Here is a 17929-nt window from a genome sequence, read left to right as displayed (position 1 = left end):
AGGGACACAGGAGATTACCCTGTTTACCTGCAACATTTGAGGGGACAGTGCGATATGGTGCTTTGGAGTGGGGATAGACTGCAAGGAGGCATATGGGATTCTAATCCAATGGTAAATTCATATACGTGGTAAAAAAGGAGAGTGGAAAAACTCAAGCTTTCAACTTTAATATTGAGAACATGCATACATCATCTAGCGAATACAATCAACTATTAAAGAAATTCAAGCTTGTCAGTACCAATATTTTACCTTCGATAACATGATCGGTTGTGCATTTTAACATTTCAAGAATGACAACCTCTTAAAAAGAAGAAAAAAAAACATCCCATACAACAAAAAGAATGAGAATCTACAATCTGTTTCACTTGCTTTGTTGAAAATGTTAATAAACAAGTATGAAGTAAGTAAGAAATGTCTATATTTGAAAATGCTGACATAGCAGAATTGCAGGAAGTGAACAGTAATACTTTTCCTACTATCCTACTATATAAGAAGGTCATGTCCCTGCCTGGAAACTATTGGAGGTGTCAGGTTGGCCGTTAGACATCCACACAAACATGGATAAAGAAAGAGCAAAGACACCCTTCCTAATTTTCACTTGCAAGGAGGACGGACCTTGAGGACCGCTTGTGGCAATTCCCAAACGGCATTCTGCCCTTCTCTTTTTTTCCCCTTTTTTATTCCATTTGTAGGCCCTGATTATATGGACGTCCTAACTCTAAAGGGTAGGTCGGATGACACAATTGGGACGTCAGAGTTTTCAAACCACATTCACAATCTCTTCACTATAGTCAAAACATAAGAGACAAGGACTCCAAGACGCCTCGGCACATCCCGTTTTGAATAAGGATAAAGAAAACATCCCTTATCGGTGGCAAGAAATTAAATGATGTCGACTCTTTGTCTAAAGCAAGAATGCGGTCAGATTCAGGCAAATCTTTTACTAAATCTAGATAATGTATGATAAATGTTAATGTGGCATAATTCCTAGAGGAAGCTATTCTTGGTTGTGACCTTTGGATGTAGAATGAATACTTGCATGAAAAAATCAGTTCATTGAAGAAAGAAATATTTTGGAAACTTTACTATTTAAAACAAGTGCCATGTCATGAAATGTCTGTGACATGCTTTCAAAATATGTCATGATCAAGAATCAGATGCACATATTTGCAACATATGTCCTCAAACCATCTGACTGGGGCCAACAGCAAGGCAGACTTTCATGAAAGTGGAAACCAGTGCTTTGCAAAGATTAAAAAGCTAATTTTACCATGATGCTTTTACATTTTTGTTTATGTCTTTTTCTCAATGGGCTGTAATTCTTGATGAGACGTGCACTTCTTGAAAGACATTTTGGAGGCCCTTTGCATGAGGTAACTGCTTCATCTGTTTCATTTGCTTGTTTCAGTTCTTTTCCACACGTCAAATATGATTTATGTATATGTGCTCTTCACAATATTATACTTTGATATTTTGGCTTCATGAATTCTGTATTTTTGCTTGGTTCATTTCAGTTGATACACACAATTTTCTACCAGGTTTTAAACTTTTGACTCACGTTTTATAATGACCTTTTGTAACTAGTTTAAGTTGAGTGGAAGTCAACAGCCAAACCTGATGAGAATGTATTCCTCTTTCTTCTAAAACAGCACTATTTTTATTCAAAATGAGCAGATCGCCTATCCTTCCCAGCCAGATATGACATTTCCAATTCCATCTCGTCTATTTTGCCTGCCTGCCAATTTTGCATGAAAGAAATGACCAAATGTATTCAGTTTACCAACAGTCACGCACGCATACACAATTGAACACACAACTCCACACTCAAATATACACACTCTACTTGTACCTTCATCTCCAATGTAGATGAACTTCCCCAGCATACAAATACATGATGCCATTCTTTTCCAAATTGGATAGAGACACCGCAATGCGATTACACCTAAGTAATAGCAGCAGACTGCTCCAGGGGCCAGATGCTTCTATCTTCCAGTGTGGTATGGTAATTGCTATTTTGGCACACAGTTGCTACTTGTATATGCGTACACGAGTAGAACGTGCATACATGTGTGTATGTGAGTGTCGTCTTAAAAACAAAAAAAAAAGATTTTCCCCTTGTTTTTGCCATTCCATCCTCACTACCTACACTCGTAAATGAAGGTTTTGATGAGTTTTTGGTCCTCTGGGGTGTAGCACAAGCATCTGCGACAGACAGCTTGATGTTTGGTGAAAGCTTACCACAGTTTGGTATGAACACATGCTGCAAGTGTGCTGCTGTGTTTTTGACGGTTGGTGTGACTGCATTTTTCTCATTGTTCTCTTCTCATCCCCATCTGTGTATTTAGATGTGTTGATTGTATGTCAATATGGAAGCAGATGTCAGAGGCAAATGTATGTCTCAATGGGTGTGCTTGAATTAAAGCGACTTAGTTTTGGTTCCAGTGATTGACTGACTATCAATTCAGTGTACTCCACTTGTCACCACAAATTATTTATCAAAACTCTCAGTGACTGCGACCCTAAGGAATAATAAGGGGTACAAAGCATTGAATGCACGCTATAGCACCCATTTTGACTTAAATATTTCTATTGCAAACAATAATCTTGATGTAACACAAGTTACATGTGTGCCCTACGATTGGCTGGCCACCAATTCAAGGTGTCCCTTGCCTAGTGCCCATAGTTGGCTGGGTTAGGCTCCAGCACCCCCACAACCCTTGTGAGGATAAGCGGTTCAAAATATGAATGAATGAAAGTTACTTTTTGTCCAGTTAGAAACTTTCCTCACAAATTTTACGCGGAAGAAAATCTGCATTTTATTTTGGTTGTAATTTTTAATCAAGGCTCAGATTTGAGTAATTATTTTGTAATGTTATATCAAGCTATAAAACTAATACTAGGAACATCCCTAGCCAAAAATGCTAAGGCATAGTGCATTTGTTTTGTACTTTGTATAATTGTCAATGCCCTCGACAGCTCGACAGCTCTCTCGCTTCATGCAACTCAATAAGGCCCCGCTGCTGTCACCGTGCAGCAATGGAACGCCATGGCAACCATCCCACCTATAGGTGATTAGCATACTCAGCCAGCCCCTGTATCAGAAAATGAGGCATGGAAGGTGGAGGAACGTGGGAAGATAAAGAAAATAATAGGCATTAATTAAAGGGTTTGACTGGATTGTTAAAGCTTGACGTGTATTTCAAAGCAGACTGAGTCAAAATATTCAATTTCATTTTCAATGTTCTATTTTGTCCCATAGCTACTTATGTTAACAATCATGACTAAGTAGACTAAACTTGAACAGAATCGTATTAAATCTATTTTGCACAGTTAGCTATTAGTCAAATTCCACTTCGCTAATGCCCTGTCCCACTTGAGTTTTTGACGAAAGCCATCAGAATTTAATTAATAATGGTATGATTAGCGCGTTGGCCTCCCAGTTCTGAGATCAAGGGTTTGATCCTGGGTCCTGACCTTCCTTTGTGGAGTTTGCATGTTCTCCCTGAGCTTGTGTGGGTTTTCTCTGGGTACTCTGGTTTCCTCCCACATCACAAAAACATGCATACACACCATTCTAAATTGTCCTTAGGTATGAGTGTGAGCGCAAATGGTTATCTGTCTCCTTGAGCTCTGAGATTGGCTGGCTACCGATTTAGGATGTCCTCTGCTGTTCCTCCTTTGCTGGGATAGGCTCCAGTACACCCTGGGGGGACACCCTGAATTAGTGGCCAGCCAATTGCAGGACATGAGGAGACGGACAACCATTCAAGCTCACCCTCATACAGAAGTGCAATTTAGAGAATTCAACCAGGCTACCATGCATGTTTTTGGAATGTGGGCGGAAACCGGAGTACCCGGAGAAAACCCATGTAAACCTGGCGAGAACATGCAAACTCCAACCAGGAGGGCCGACCTGGGATCAAACCCTATACCCCATAATTGTGGTCCAACGCGCTAACTCTGGTTGTACTTTGACTAATGACGATAGTTAACTGGGAGAGGCTCCAACTTTGGTGTGGATAAGTGTCACAGAACATGTATGAAAACACTAGTATATGGTTATGTTCTTACCACTCCCCGTGCTTATTTGTTGGCCATATCGATTTATATAATTCAGTGCAGATTATGTCTGTTTGTGCATACTTTACTGGCACAAGATGAGAATTAAAGGACTTATGATACAGACATTTTTCACAGTCTTTAAATTTGTCGGCTCAGTGAACAAAAGTTTATTGGATTGCAAAGGTAAGAAGATTTGGATGACGTGCAGGGATAGGACCCACTGTTATACACAAAACAAGAGGGGGGCTTTGTATGCTGCTGTTCTATGTGTGTACTTCCAGTCCAGTAGATCTGATCTCATCTTGAACATTCTGCTTAATCATGTCTGTCCTGCGGGAGCTTTGATCTCCTCTCTTTTCTCTGCTGACTCCCACTTGCTTTGACCTCTGGGGACCGCCTTCCTCATTGTGGAGTTAGGAACTCTGTGTGACGTTGTAGATCCGAAGGTGGTGGGCTGGGCTCGTAGCCTGGGGGTTGTGGACCAGCAGGACAGAGCTGGGGGCTTAAGAAAAACAATGGTCTAAAACTGTATGAGGACAAGGAGCTAGAAAAGTAGATCTTACGTATGTGGCAATCAATGTGAGTGATTGGGTAACATTCCAGGTGCTTTTTGACCTATTCAGATATGCTATTGACATTATTCAGCCTAGTTTTTTTTCTTTTTTGCCTTTTGTGCTTCTGTTACAATCAATATCACCATCTTTAAAACATTCATCCAAAAGGTCGTAATTGCTCATAAAAGCATTCAGCCCTGCATAATTTAGTTGTTATAATATTTGTTTTTTTTCCTGTGCTTCATTATAACTGATTTGTAACATCATGTTTAATTACAGAAGAACTTCATAATTTGATTGTCCCTGGCTTTTAAAATTGAGAATCTGACCAAACCTGCACTATTCCCAAAAAGAAATGCCGACTTCAGTGCCCAAACCGGTTATGGCAAGAATTAAAGAAAATAAGATAAACAGGCAGTTGAAAAAATAAACCCACTAAAATTTGACTCTAAATTTTCTGTTAAGTTAAGGAAAGTTAAGGAAAATCAGGAAAACAGACAACTAGTTGATTAAAAAAACTGCTGCAGTTCTGATATCCGTTGAGACGATGTATTAATACACATACTTGTATACTTCTTTTAGTTTACAAGTTCAATTGTTACATATTGTAGGCAAAGTGAAAAGACAAACCAAAATCAGATCAATCCAATGGTTGGATGCAGCCTGAGACTTGTGAGTTAATGTGAAGACGCATGTGTGTGTATTGGTTCCAACAAAGGATTGGGAGTCAGTGTGTGTGATTGGCACACAATGCAGATGTGTAGGCTGCAGATGCCATCTGGAGAAACTGAGTGGGCTGTTAGAAGGAGTGTGTGCCCCTCCATTAAAAAGATGCTTTGTCTGACAGGAAAATAAAGAAAGTGATGGGAGTGTAATCAATCAAAAACATCGTGACACAAACCTGTCCAATCCTGCTCTGTATAGACCACCTCAAGGGACCACCCCCGGCATCAGCTGACCTTCAGCATTAGTGGCCCAAGACTTCCACTAATATCGAAGATTAAGAACATTTACAGATATAATTGCTATAGCATTGTCTAACTTTGTACAGAAGTCACCCATCTCACTATACGAGGACTATGATTTTATTTTGTTTGTTTTTTACTATTCTGGAATGAAGACACTGAATGCCACATCAGTAGAAATAAACACAACAGGGCCCAGTCTTAAAATCTGAGCTCAACTTACTGTACTATGCAAGAAGAAACGGTGACCAAGTGGCTAAAAGGGAAGCCAGAGACCGTGTTTACCACAACAAACACACGTTCACGCTTCTGTTGTGAAGTAAATAGTCATTTCTCACCTGTTCAATTTCAGCAAATCTCTCACCTGCAAAATCATTTGTTGTCATCTTCAAACGTTGGAGCCAACAACATCAGTCAGTCTGGATCTATTTTCATTTGGAAATTTCAATATACGTAATGCAAGAAGGGGATCTATGTGATAAACTTTTAAAATGATCATACAGAGAAGCTCAGAGACCTTAGCAATAATATCCAAACTATTGCCCAAGAACACTCAAACAAGGGGATTATTTTGTTAAACAACGTCTTAAATTGCTGTATTTATGTGTTCAATAGGCACAACCCAGGAGCCCATTGGTCTGATGATGTGGAGAATTATCTGTAGTCAACATAACAGTGACAGACTGAGCCCTGACTGCAATGGAGACATTTCCTGGTAGCGGGAGGAAGACCACAATGAGTTGGTTCACCACAGGTCAGAGCTTCCAAACCTGGACATAGCAGTTTTTTGTTTTTTTATAGTCTCATCATAAATCTTCTATTCTGTGCAGAAAATCATTCTGCACACTTTTTACGTTTAAATTCAAACCTATTCTGCAGTCGGCACTATACCAAAACAAGAATTACTGCATTTCAAATAGCAAGTTTAACCACTACGTATTCCACTTATGTTCATGCTAAGCCCATGTTGAAAAGTTAAAATATGAGTTCATCCAGGTTGAAGTATTATCTCAGTAGTTGTTTTGTTTGATGGCAATCCCCTTTGCAAGTTAATTCTTTCTGCAAAAGGTAGGATTTAATATTAATATCTTGGAATGGAAGTACTTGCTCCTTTCATTCTGAATAATATAATTCCTAGGTCTTAAATCAGCCACACCAAGTGCAGTATATAATATTCATTCATTCATTTTCTGAACTGCTTCACCCTCACGGGGCTGCTGGGGCCTATCCCAGCTGAGTCCGGGCCAGAGGCCGTGTGCGGTCTTTTGGTCGCCGGTCTTTTGGTCGCCAGTCTTTTGGTCGCCGGTCTTTTGGTCGCCAGTCTTTTGGTCGCCAGTCTTTTGGTCGCCAGTCTTTTGGTCGCCCGTTGTTTGGGTCCGGGCGACCAAAAGACCGGCGACCAAACGAATGAGTACCGCCAGAGGCGGGGCACAAGGAGACCATGCACACTCACAACCGTACCTAGGGGCAATTTAGAGTGTCCAATCAGCCTACCATGCATGTTTTGTGGAATGTGGGAGGAAACCGGAGTACCCGGAACAACACTTTGTATGCCGGCAAAATATTGCCCTGTTCTCGATTTACTTTTTGTCTCATCCTCTGCGTTCCATCCACATGTCAGCAATACAACAACAACCTCCAGGCTTGATGCACCGTATCTGTGTGTTTTGAGTCAAATGACTAATGTATTATTTAAGTAAAAATACAAAGTCCTTATGAAAGTTGCATCCTGACCGAAATAGGCTTCTGTGGGTAAACTCCCTCACGGTACCCTAGTGAAGTTGGAGTGTGAGTGAATACTTAATTTTTTTGTAAGATTGTGAAATGACAAAGCTTTGTCTCATCGAAGAACGATTATTGACCTATGGTTGGGTTGAAAGGTTCTGATGTGGAAAGAACCAGGATAAAACATTATCTGCAAAATCTATCTTATGCCTGATAACATGAAACACCAAAAACAAAAACCACCCAGAAATGATTTCTGATTTAGCAACTTACATAATGCATCTATTTAGGATGGATTCAAATTGGCTGTTGTCAGTCAGTCAAAATCAATCAATCAATCATTGTACTGTAGCTCTCAGTCATGGTTGACCTTCCTGCTCATTTTTTTGCTCCGTAGTCACTCACAGAGGTTAAACAAACTAGTCAGGAGTACAAATTACATTACGAAGAAAAACACAATGTCAGCCAAATACTAAAATACAGAAGCCCTACTAATCAACTTGTGATCTTTGCATTCCTCCACTAAGAGAATGGCTAATTTTGTCATGAATACTGTACAAACAAAATCTTGGGAATAGATGAAAAGAGTAGCAAGTAATCCAATATAAACTCAAGTAATCGATCCCAAAATAGGCATTGTCAATTCCTCAAAGTGCAATACCGTGTTTTATTAAGGAGGTCAGGCTGATGCTTGTTCTTTAATGGAATTTTGCACACACAACAAGCGTGAATATTCCCGCTAGGTGGCGACCTTGATCCAATGTGTCTCACCTTGGACCAGCGTCTCTGCTTGACGGCTGCCAGACAGCAAACTGGATCAGCAAAGTCAACTACTACATTATATATTAGGCCTTTTACATCCATTTCAGGATTATACAGGCCAATATGTGTTTTATAGTTAATGGGCTTCTGGCTACCCATTGCGTTTTCACTGTCAGCTTCAAAGTGAAATGCTTTGTTGACCACCGGGACAATACTCGGCACAGTTTATCCTTAAATGTCACTCGGTGACCCACCGAATTTTATGATTGTGTGGCAAATGTCGCGTGGAAATGCCACCTCACTCCATCTCCATCTCGTCTCTGCCAACTGGTGAAAAGAGAGTGACTGGGGGTGTAAGTACGGGTGGGGGCGAGCTGTTTGCGACCCCCCCTTCTCATCCCATCCAGTTCCCATTTGGATTGACGGGGGGCGCAAGTCAGTGAAGACCCGCCTCCAGCCTTTGGTGCGCTTGGTGGTGTGTCCGCGTTTCTCCCTTATTCCATTGGAGAAGCGGGTGAGGGAGGGTGAGAGAGAGTGAGAGAGTGAGAGAGAGAGAGTGAGAGAACGGGAGAACCGGAGAACCGGAGCGGAGAAAGGAAGACTAGAAAACTAATAAAAGAAAGACTGAGAAGAGAGGGGGAAAACGGCACACTGACACAAATGGCACACATGGCGGAGATTTTGTTCACTCTTGCCTTCCTTGTTTCGGGGATTTCGACACTTGTTTCTCAGTCTCGGACATACCCGGCTAATGAAGGTAAGAGTCCCGCAGGATTCAATTTTGCTTGAGAACTTGCGCTCGGACACTGCGGAGAGTTTCATTGGTGAGAAATTCCTGACAACTTGCGCAGTGATTTTCTCGGGGAAAACGAGTACTAATAAAATAATCTTATTTTAGGGATTTGGGAAGGTTCGACTCGGCGAGGAGACCCTTATAAGAAATAGTGCACGATTGCTAAAAAATTTAAAATGCGCAGATTTTTTTTCTGCTCGCATATGGACAGTTAGACAGGATTTTTCCCAAGTACGATATTACCTATTTATTTTAGGCTTTGACCTCAATACCTTTGGCTTTGCAATTGGGGTACGGGTTTTGCTCAACGTCCTTAAAATTATTGCCACTGAACAATTATCTGGTTCGACAAATTGTGTTAGAATGTAAGGTGCACGCGCACGATGCATTGATACATTGGGATGAAAAAAGAGAATAATTACGAAAGGTCCGCTGCTTCCCTGCACGGGTCCCGGGAGCCTTGCGTGGACTTTTAAAATGATAAAGCTATGCGCCACGCTCCAAACATTGAATGAAAAATAAAATTAATTAAAAGTAGTTTATAAATTATGGATTGTTTTCTACATTTCCATTCTTACGGTTTAGTCCAGCGCAACAAAGTAAATAAGTTAACATACGCATTGACAGTAATGTTTTTTTTTAGAATTTCCTAATTATTTAGATTAATATTGGAAATAAATGTTTTTTTTTTTTTTAGAATTTAATAATTATTTAGATTAATGTTAGAAATAAATACACCTAAATCAGGTTGACTTTCTCATGAATTATTTAATGTTCTCGTTTTGTGTAAAAGATGTTTTGGCCGTTGGTTTCCAAGCATGCACTCAAAATGGATGGAGAAATATTTTATTTTTTTAATGCTGAAATGTATATTTAAAATTGAAATAGATTTTGGGAAAGATAATTACATTCAAAGAGTATGGATATATAATTGTGTACAAATGTACAATATACTATACAGCCTTTAAGTTATCATTTTCTATTGTTAACTTTTTTTTAAAGAATATTTCCCCCCTCAACCTTGCTTTAGTTCTATATCAGTTTTAATTCCCAAGTCATGGCCAGAGTTTTTCCTTTCTCCCCCCATGCCAAATCTGATGTGTATGACAAGACTCAAAATGAATGCTTATTTCTCCCATTCCTGTTTTCTAGTCACGTTATTGGACTCCAGAGCTGCACAGGGAGAGCTTGGATGGGTCGCCAACCCAACAGAAGGAGGGGTAAGAAGTGTACCCTTGTTAGAAGTTTTTTTTACTCTTTTATTGGCAAAAAATGAGTCATTCTTGTTCATTAGAAATGAGTCATTCTTGTTCATTAGAAAAGAGTTATTGAACTACCTCAATTTTTTAAGGTTCGTGTTGATCTTAGAATAAAGGCATTTTGTCTTGTACAATAGAAACAAAAATGATTAAAAACAGTTGTTTCGCTTACCCAAGGCACTCAGAAACACCAGCTGTAGTTATCCCTTCAGACCTGCTCCCCTTTTCCTTGCTGCCCTTCTCTATAATGGTCAGAGGGGCAATATTGCAGCGGGCGTCAGGTTTCCTGAATAGACGGTGAATTGAATCGCCCTTTTGTGGAGAAACTTTATATCCTTTTCTACCTGAAAGTAGAAGGGAAAAGGGGGTTGGTTGATCTGGGATCCGAGCGAGAGCGTCCTAAAGAACGAAGGAATACAGGAGAAAGTAGCATAAGGCGCTATTCTCGCCATTGGATAAGGGGAATGAGCGTTGCTTCTCTAAAAATTAGACGTGGATAGGTAATTTTATGGAAAAAATATAAGGTGACAAAATAAAGTTGCATGAAAAGATAATATGGATAAAATATGGTGCTTGAACAAAAGTCAAACAGCACGTTTCCCAATTATGGGACTATTAAAAATTATATGTACTTATCTGAACATTTTATTGTATATTATCTCGCTGACTAGAAAATGGTATAATCACTTGTCGGGTTTAAGTGAAGGCTTTCATGTTTTCTGAAGATTAATTCAAATTAGTATATGTTATGTCATTTAATGAATATGAACCCAGGGGAAATGGAATTCCATATGGTGCAGCTGTTGCAGGCTCTGCTCAGAAGCTGTTTTCAATGAATTTGGCCAGTGCTCTGCTCATATTCCCATATCCCCCCACATGCCCCCCTTCCATTAGATCACAAACAAGTGATTGACAGTCCTAGCAGCTTTACCAAGCATGCAGACATCCTCTCATTATAGTTAATTGGTCTCCATACTCTATTGTTTCTATGATGGGTGGAAAGGTGTGGCCTTATTTCAGTTCTTCTTGATTTCAACAAGACATTTTTTTCAGAATGAGTAGAATAGCCTGGAGATATGGGGAATGATGGACATTTTCTCCGGTCATATACTCAGATATGTTTTGCATTAAAGGTCCTGCAGGCCCAAAATAAGTTGTTAATGGTTCAGCACCACAAAAATCTTTTAGGATTATCTTGTTATTGTTTTTCCCATTGCTTGTGTTCTGATGTTCTTTTCCCTACTCTTGTTTGTCCCTCCTATCTTGCCGTTGCGCTCGCGCAGCTGAGAATTTAGAATTAGTTCCTGTTTTGTCTATTTATTATGTCAATGGCTGATCGTCTACCTTATTTCCTTTGCCATGTGCCTGCGTTACCTCGTTCCTCGATTCCCCGTGTTTTCCCTAGTCAGGTTTGGTTTTGTGATTTGATTTCTAAGTCTTTGTCATTTTCTAAGATCCTGCCCAAGTTATTAAAGTTTTGGTATGAGCACTACTTCCCTCGTCCTCGCCTGCTTCCCTGCGATTGGGTCCTAATTCCTCGTATCTTCGCCTCGACGTCTTCCCAAAGACGTAACAAAATCGGACAACAAAATAGATAATCTTTTACACTGTTGGAAAGTTCATACTGACAACAGCAGTGAACACGTGTCTCAGTTTCAACTTTCTGACACAAGTTTTTATATAAAACAGACATGCATCACTTTTATTCCAGAAACCAGCCACATACATTTTTTATTGCGTGTTTTAGGAGTTATGAAGTGTATGAATGTGCACATTTCCTCTCTCACAGTAGAGTAATTATTTATTCTTATGATTCTCGTTATGAGTATCTATTTGAACCTAACATGCCTGTTAGGTGCAATTCATAAAATATGTATTAAGTTTTGCCTTGAATTAATAGTTGTACTGAGAGAGAAATATTGACTAATCTTTCCAGTGTACTCTTGCAAGGTATATATATTTCTGGGCACTGAGCAGCGCATAGTTAAGTGCAATGAATGCAAAATACATCCAATTAGTGTCACAGTATTTCAGTAATGTTTGTTAACTTTCATTAAAATAGATACATTTTATGGCAGTTTTTCCTGAAAATGACCTAAGAAAAAGTATGTTTGAATGCCATCCTGTAACATTTATTGATTGTGTGTTTTAACCAGTGGGAAGAGGTGAGCATTATGGATGAGAAGAACGTTCCCATCCGGACATACCAGGTGTGTAATGTTATGGAGCCAAACCAGAACAATTGGTTGCGCACAGACTGGATTCCTCGTAGTGGTGCTCAGCGAATCTACATCGAGATCAAGTTCACTCTCCGAGACTGCAACAGCCTTCCTGGGCTCATGGGAACGTGCAAGGAAACCTTCAATCTTTACTACTATGAGTCCAACAACGACAAAGAGCGATACATCCGTGAAAACCAGTTTGGCAAAATTGATACCATCGCCGCTGACGAGAGCTTCACTCAGGTGGACATTGGCGATCGCATCATGAAGCTTAACACAGAAGTGCGTGACGTCGGTGCTTTGACTCGGAAGGGCTTTTATTTGGCCTTTCAGGACGTGGGAGCATGCATTGCACTTGTGTCTGTTAGGGTCTTCTATAAGAAATGTCCTTTGGCAGTGAGGAACTTGGCCCAGTTTCCTGATACCATCACTGGGGCTGACACTTCCTCGCTTGTGGAAGTTCGTGGATCATGCGTGGATAATTCAGAGGAAAAAGAGATTCCAAAAATGTACTGTGGGGCTGACGGAGAATGGTTGGTGCCTATCGGAAACTGCCTGTGCAACCCTGGCTACGAGGAGCGAAATACAGACTGCCAAGGTAAGAAACTGAAACATTTAACATCCATTTATCAATTCCTCCACTCGTGCTCATATAGACATTTAATATATTATCGGCTCTCTCCCCACACTGACTTTGTTCTTGAGTTCTCTTGATCCAAACCACTTCTTTGACCTGGCACTCTAGCGGATATCTTTTGTCTCTTGAGTTCTCACGTTCTCGTCTCCTTTTCAGCGTCTGCTTGGGCAATGGATACAATAATGAGAGTAGATGAAGTAATTAGTGGACCCGCTGTGATGTGTAATGGGATTTATCCCTTAAAATTTGGTGACTCTAAGAGGAGGTAGGGAAGTACCTATGGAATATGTAGCAGAGTTCATTGTTTCAAGCAGATTTGAAAGGATAGAAAATAAGCAAGCCTGAGATGGGGTTGAAAAGTGATTTCTGCTTGTATTAGTCTTTTGAGGTCAATTAGTCTAGGCTCAACTTGCTGTTATGCTATAATGAGCTCTTTGATGGGGGCCAAAGGTCAGAGGAGGGATTCCTACCGGATTTTAACTAGAAGGGCAAAAGCACGACACCAAAATATACACTAACTTTCACACAGTCTTACGATTTCATTTGATTTCTGTTCATATAAAAAATGTTGGACCTTATGCATGTTTTTTTAGTTAACTAGTTTCAATCACTATAGCTAGGTTCACACTGATTCCTCTGGCCATAAACAACATGTTTCGGATATTTCTCATGCAGTGAACAGTTCAGTTCAGATTATTTTCAAGTCAGAAATTCTTACGTGGTATATATCGGATAGTTGTTCGTCTCCTATGCTGCATGCAACCCATATGGCTTAAAAAGGTGGAAAATCCTTATCAACCTTCTAGAAAACAGATTAGAATCAAATGAGCAATGGTGTACAAAGTTGCAGTTGCTATAGTACCATATGTGAAACCATCAGGATAACAAAAAGGTTGAACCTTTAGCATTAAGCTCCAATACCTTGGTCTTCATCCCCTTGTTAGCGATACATTTTTTAAATTGAATGAATGAATGCACTGGTTTCTTACATTTGAGTAATACCGCGGTGCAGATACAGTGCAAAAAAACGTCACGACAAGGCAAACCACTGCTGATTCTGTCACAAAAGTCTACTGGAACAGCATGCACAAAACCCACTAACTTGCTCAATAAGCAGAGGGCCTCAGCAGTGAGGGGTCATAGGCTGAGCATGGGTGATTAACAAGGGGGCAGACAACGACGCCTCTCCTTATTTATGGGAAGCCTTTATCTGGGACTAATTGCATGACAAACACGACTAGTGATTTAGTGGTAGAGCTAGCTGCTTGGGGAGCCCAGGAAAAGCCATCCAAGTGGTCACAGATGGTTCTGTGTGACTACATATGCTTGTGCTCACGTACAAAAACCAACTGATTTGACTTGTCAGAAAAGCTGTGTTTCTTTCCACAGAGTGATGGATAGATGGAGAGGTGAAAAAGTAGACTTTTGCTGGTATTTAGTTACAGACTTTAAATGAATGTGAAATAGCTTTCACTGGAATTTATTCAGTTCACATCAAAATGAGAAACTCGGACCCCATTCCTAGCCCCACTTTGCTCACAGCCTCTAAATACCGTAAATCTCTTTAATTTCACTAGAAAAAAATACCATACACTCTAAAAGGCAATAAAGGATTTGGAAACCATGATCATATGAAGCATGTGGCCTCATTATATGGGTAATCTCTTTGCTGGCAGCATTGCTTTTCAAGCCAACATATCCATTAAAGCCAATATCTCTGCATTACTTTTAGTATATTTGAAGTAGCTTTGCCAATTTTATGGACTCCTTATGTCTGACAAAGAGCATCTTTATGTTTTATTTAAGTAACCTAATATAGTTTGTATGCATTCTTCTTATCTAGTGACAGAAAGGTTCAAAAGGGATCACATGCATAGATTCGTTGTGTAATACATCACTAGAGCAACATTTCACTTCTATTTTACAGAAAGTTTGATATATGAAGGTTGTGAAATCATTTTAGATTGAACACCAACTTTATATTTGTGAGTGTTTGTTCTCAATCGTACTTCTGCTTTGTGTGTTCACCCGGCTAATGTTACTTCAGCTTCTGGTTCCCAGCGCAGGATGAATGAGTTTTCCTCCATCTTTTTTTGTCGGCACTATCGGAGCCCAAATGTGGCTGGTGGTACTCATTTGTGTGTTGGGGTGTGCATGTGTGTGTGTATGTGAGAGAGAGAGAGAGAGAGAGCGAGAGGGGGTAGTTGAGCATGTTGGGGTTGCATTCTCCACCCCTGGCAGAGGTCAAAGTTCATCCCTTCGTGCATCCATCTTAGCACTCTGTCTGACAGGGTTGCGGATTCACGATTGATTAAGACATCAGGGTTTTGACAGCTGTGTAGAATGTGTGTCTGCATTTGCGGTGGGCTGAGGGTGTCGACTATAGACTAAAGCAAGAGGGGCAACCAGGGCACCAAGGTCCAAAGGGCCCCTGATTAAAAAAAGGAGAGGGCTCTGTATGTTTGCATTTGGGATCCCTTTCCCTCCTCTGTTGTGGAAAGCTTGGGGTCAGGGTGGGCTCTCGCTCCTCATCTGGTGATGGGGTTCATACTTTCGGACGGATGTTGATGTGCTGATGGGGTGAGGGGAGATTAGTGGACTACATATGTCACTCTAGGCCGATGGTAATTACAATTTGTCTCGTCAGGAGAAGAATGAATTGCTCTGGCACCCATTTGGTTTCTTTACCACTCTATTCTCATGATTATATTCTATCTGTTCGTTTTTTAAAAAATAAGGTGAATTTCTATGCTTATATTCATTCTATTCATTCATTGTCGGTCCTTGTGTTTGTTGTGGACAAAGTGTACCCTTACCCTCGATTAACACATACAATCGCTCATCACTTCCAAGCAACATATACATAGTATGTACACTTAAGAGTTATTGTACAAGTAATTTGGGAGTGTATACTGTATAATAATGTAAATGCAAATATAAAAGTGAATTCCAGGATGTTTTGTTGAAAAGATGTTTGCTAATAAGAAGGGCATATTTTCAATCAAGACATCTGTTAAGAGGCTTAGGGATGGAGGTGCTGACTATACAGACTCTCTCCCTCCATGATGAAGGTGTTAAATATGCATTTGGGAGTATCAATCTAAATTCGCCTCAGAACTCTATTTCTTTTTGCTCCCTGGTGGCTTTATTCAAATAAACACCTCACCTCATCTATTTCAATCCCGTAATATTTATTCACACAAATTAACAATTGTGTCCCCCTTCTGTTTCCTGTTGCACCTTCTCTTTCTCTTGCATGGTTCCTTCCACACACTCTGTCCCAACTGTCCAGGTGATTAGCGTTTGTGAGATGGAAGTGGAAGCTGAATAATGTGATTGCCTTCATTGTTGGAGGGGAGACAAGACCATAGAACATCATTATCACCTGTCATTGTTTCCACAAACACAGTGTGGGAGCAAACTGTTAGATAATCCGAATGCCAGTCAAGTCATATTCAAATACTTTTGCCCAAACTAACATCCACCCTTGCATATGTAAAAATGGCACATTGTATAATGTAGTCAACTACCCACATACTTGCAAATATGCACTGCGGACACACACATTAGTATGCGTTTGCACACCCGCATACACACTGAGAGAAGGACGTGTACTCATCACTCACTCTGCCACCAGAGAGGCTCATTTTCTGCTGCTGAATAGACACAACGGATCAACTAAAAACGAGCAGGAAGTAACAACAGATGTTGAATGGAAGACAAAATGTTTTGCATATATGTCATTTTCCACTGCCCTGCAATTGCAGAAAAAAATGTAATTGTAAAATTAATTTAAGTTATATACATGTATTCGCCCCTCATGCACTTATATTTTCTTAACTAGTCAAGGGAGGAGGTGTGGCATAGGGTGGTGGTAATTCAACTATCATTAGCTGGGGTGCTGAAATGTTTTTCCTGCATGGGATGCTGCAGCATTTGTTTCCTTCACAGTTCTTGACACTCACCACCCTCTCTTTCTCCTCACGGTGCCCTGTTGAGGGCAGGAAGCTGTCAGTGATGGAGCGTGACCCGAGCTGATAGTTTTGTAGCTCCCGCAGAGCTTTCTATATAGCCTTGAATGTCCATATGCTGCCAACTATAAACACTTATTATGCCAGTAGAACATAAATTGATTTAAAACATGATTTAAAATTGCTGTGTTTGCCATGGAATTCATAAAGTTTATCCTCTAATCTTTCAAAACACATTGATGTACAGAGAGATCAATTTAAAAAGAAATTGTGACCATCACAGATGAGCAAAAGATGATTAGTCAAACTTTAAAGAAATCAGGTCATGCGAAAAAATCTTAAAATAAATTCAGTTATATTCTCTCTAACTTCTGTTCTCTTCAGTTTCAATTGCTCTACATGCATATAGAGGTTAACATTGTTACCATGAAAAAACAAAATAAATGTGTGCATCCATCCACCCATCTATCCCACCTGATTAATTATGATTAATTTAAAATTCAAGGGTATTTACCCTTGATAAATCGATTACTTATAATAATATATTAATGTCTCAGGCAATTAGGAAAGTGCACACAATTAGTAGCTTACACACAGTAATACATTTCATATCAAACCGTTTTGAACCCTGTGGTTTATAGTCCAGTGTGGCTAGTTCCTGTAATTTAGACAGTACTGTCCTAAAGTACAACAACAGACTAAAATTAAATGTTTAATCACCTTAACTGGATTGATTAAACTTCTGGGTGTTTCTTTAAAGTAAACTTGTGAAGTCCAGATTGAAGATCTAATCATTCCCCAGTAACAATTGACTGTCTTACTGCCATTCATTAGCATTGATGCTTGCATAATTTCCTGTCAGTCAACAGGACTAATTGGCAAAATATCATTTTTATGCAAAATAGTTGAGTCCACAAAGACTTATTAGCACATCAAAAATTTGACAACTTATATGATGGATGTTTTTACTCAAGCAGCA

General features: G+C 39.8%; 1 protein-coding gene across 2 annotated transcripts in view; it reads left to right on the top strand.

Annotated features, from left to right (window-relative positions):
• Nucleotides 1-17929, top strand: part of epha4l (eph receptor A4, like) — a 56432-nt gene that overhangs the window by 3728 nt on the left and 34775 nt on the right. The window contains exons 2-4 of one of the 2 annotated variants that reach the window (XM_077611190.1): nucleotides 6197-6335; nucleotides 10014-10081; nucleotides 12277-12940. In XM_077611190.1, the coding sequence (XP_077467316.1) occupies nucleotides 6281-6335; nucleotides 10014-10081; nucleotides 12277-12940 (787 nt within the window). In that variant the 5' untranslated portion in view covers nucleotides 6197-6280. Of the gene's footprint in view, nucleotides 1-6196; nucleotides 6336-8539; nucleotides 8826-10013; nucleotides 10082-12276; nucleotides 12941-17929 lie in introns of those variants that run through there. The other variant, XM_077611189.1, reaches the window with a different exon arrangement.

This window comes from Stigmatopora argus, chromosome 10, assembly GCF_051989625.1.
Source record: "Stigmatopora argus isolate UIUO_Sarg chromosome 10, RoL_Sarg_1.0, whole genome shotgun sequence".
NCBI lineage: Eukaryota > Metazoa > Chordata > Actinopteri > Syngnathiformes > Syngnathidae > Stigmatopora > Stigmatopora argus.
This window is presented reverse-complemented; position numbering and strand designations above follow the sequence as displayed.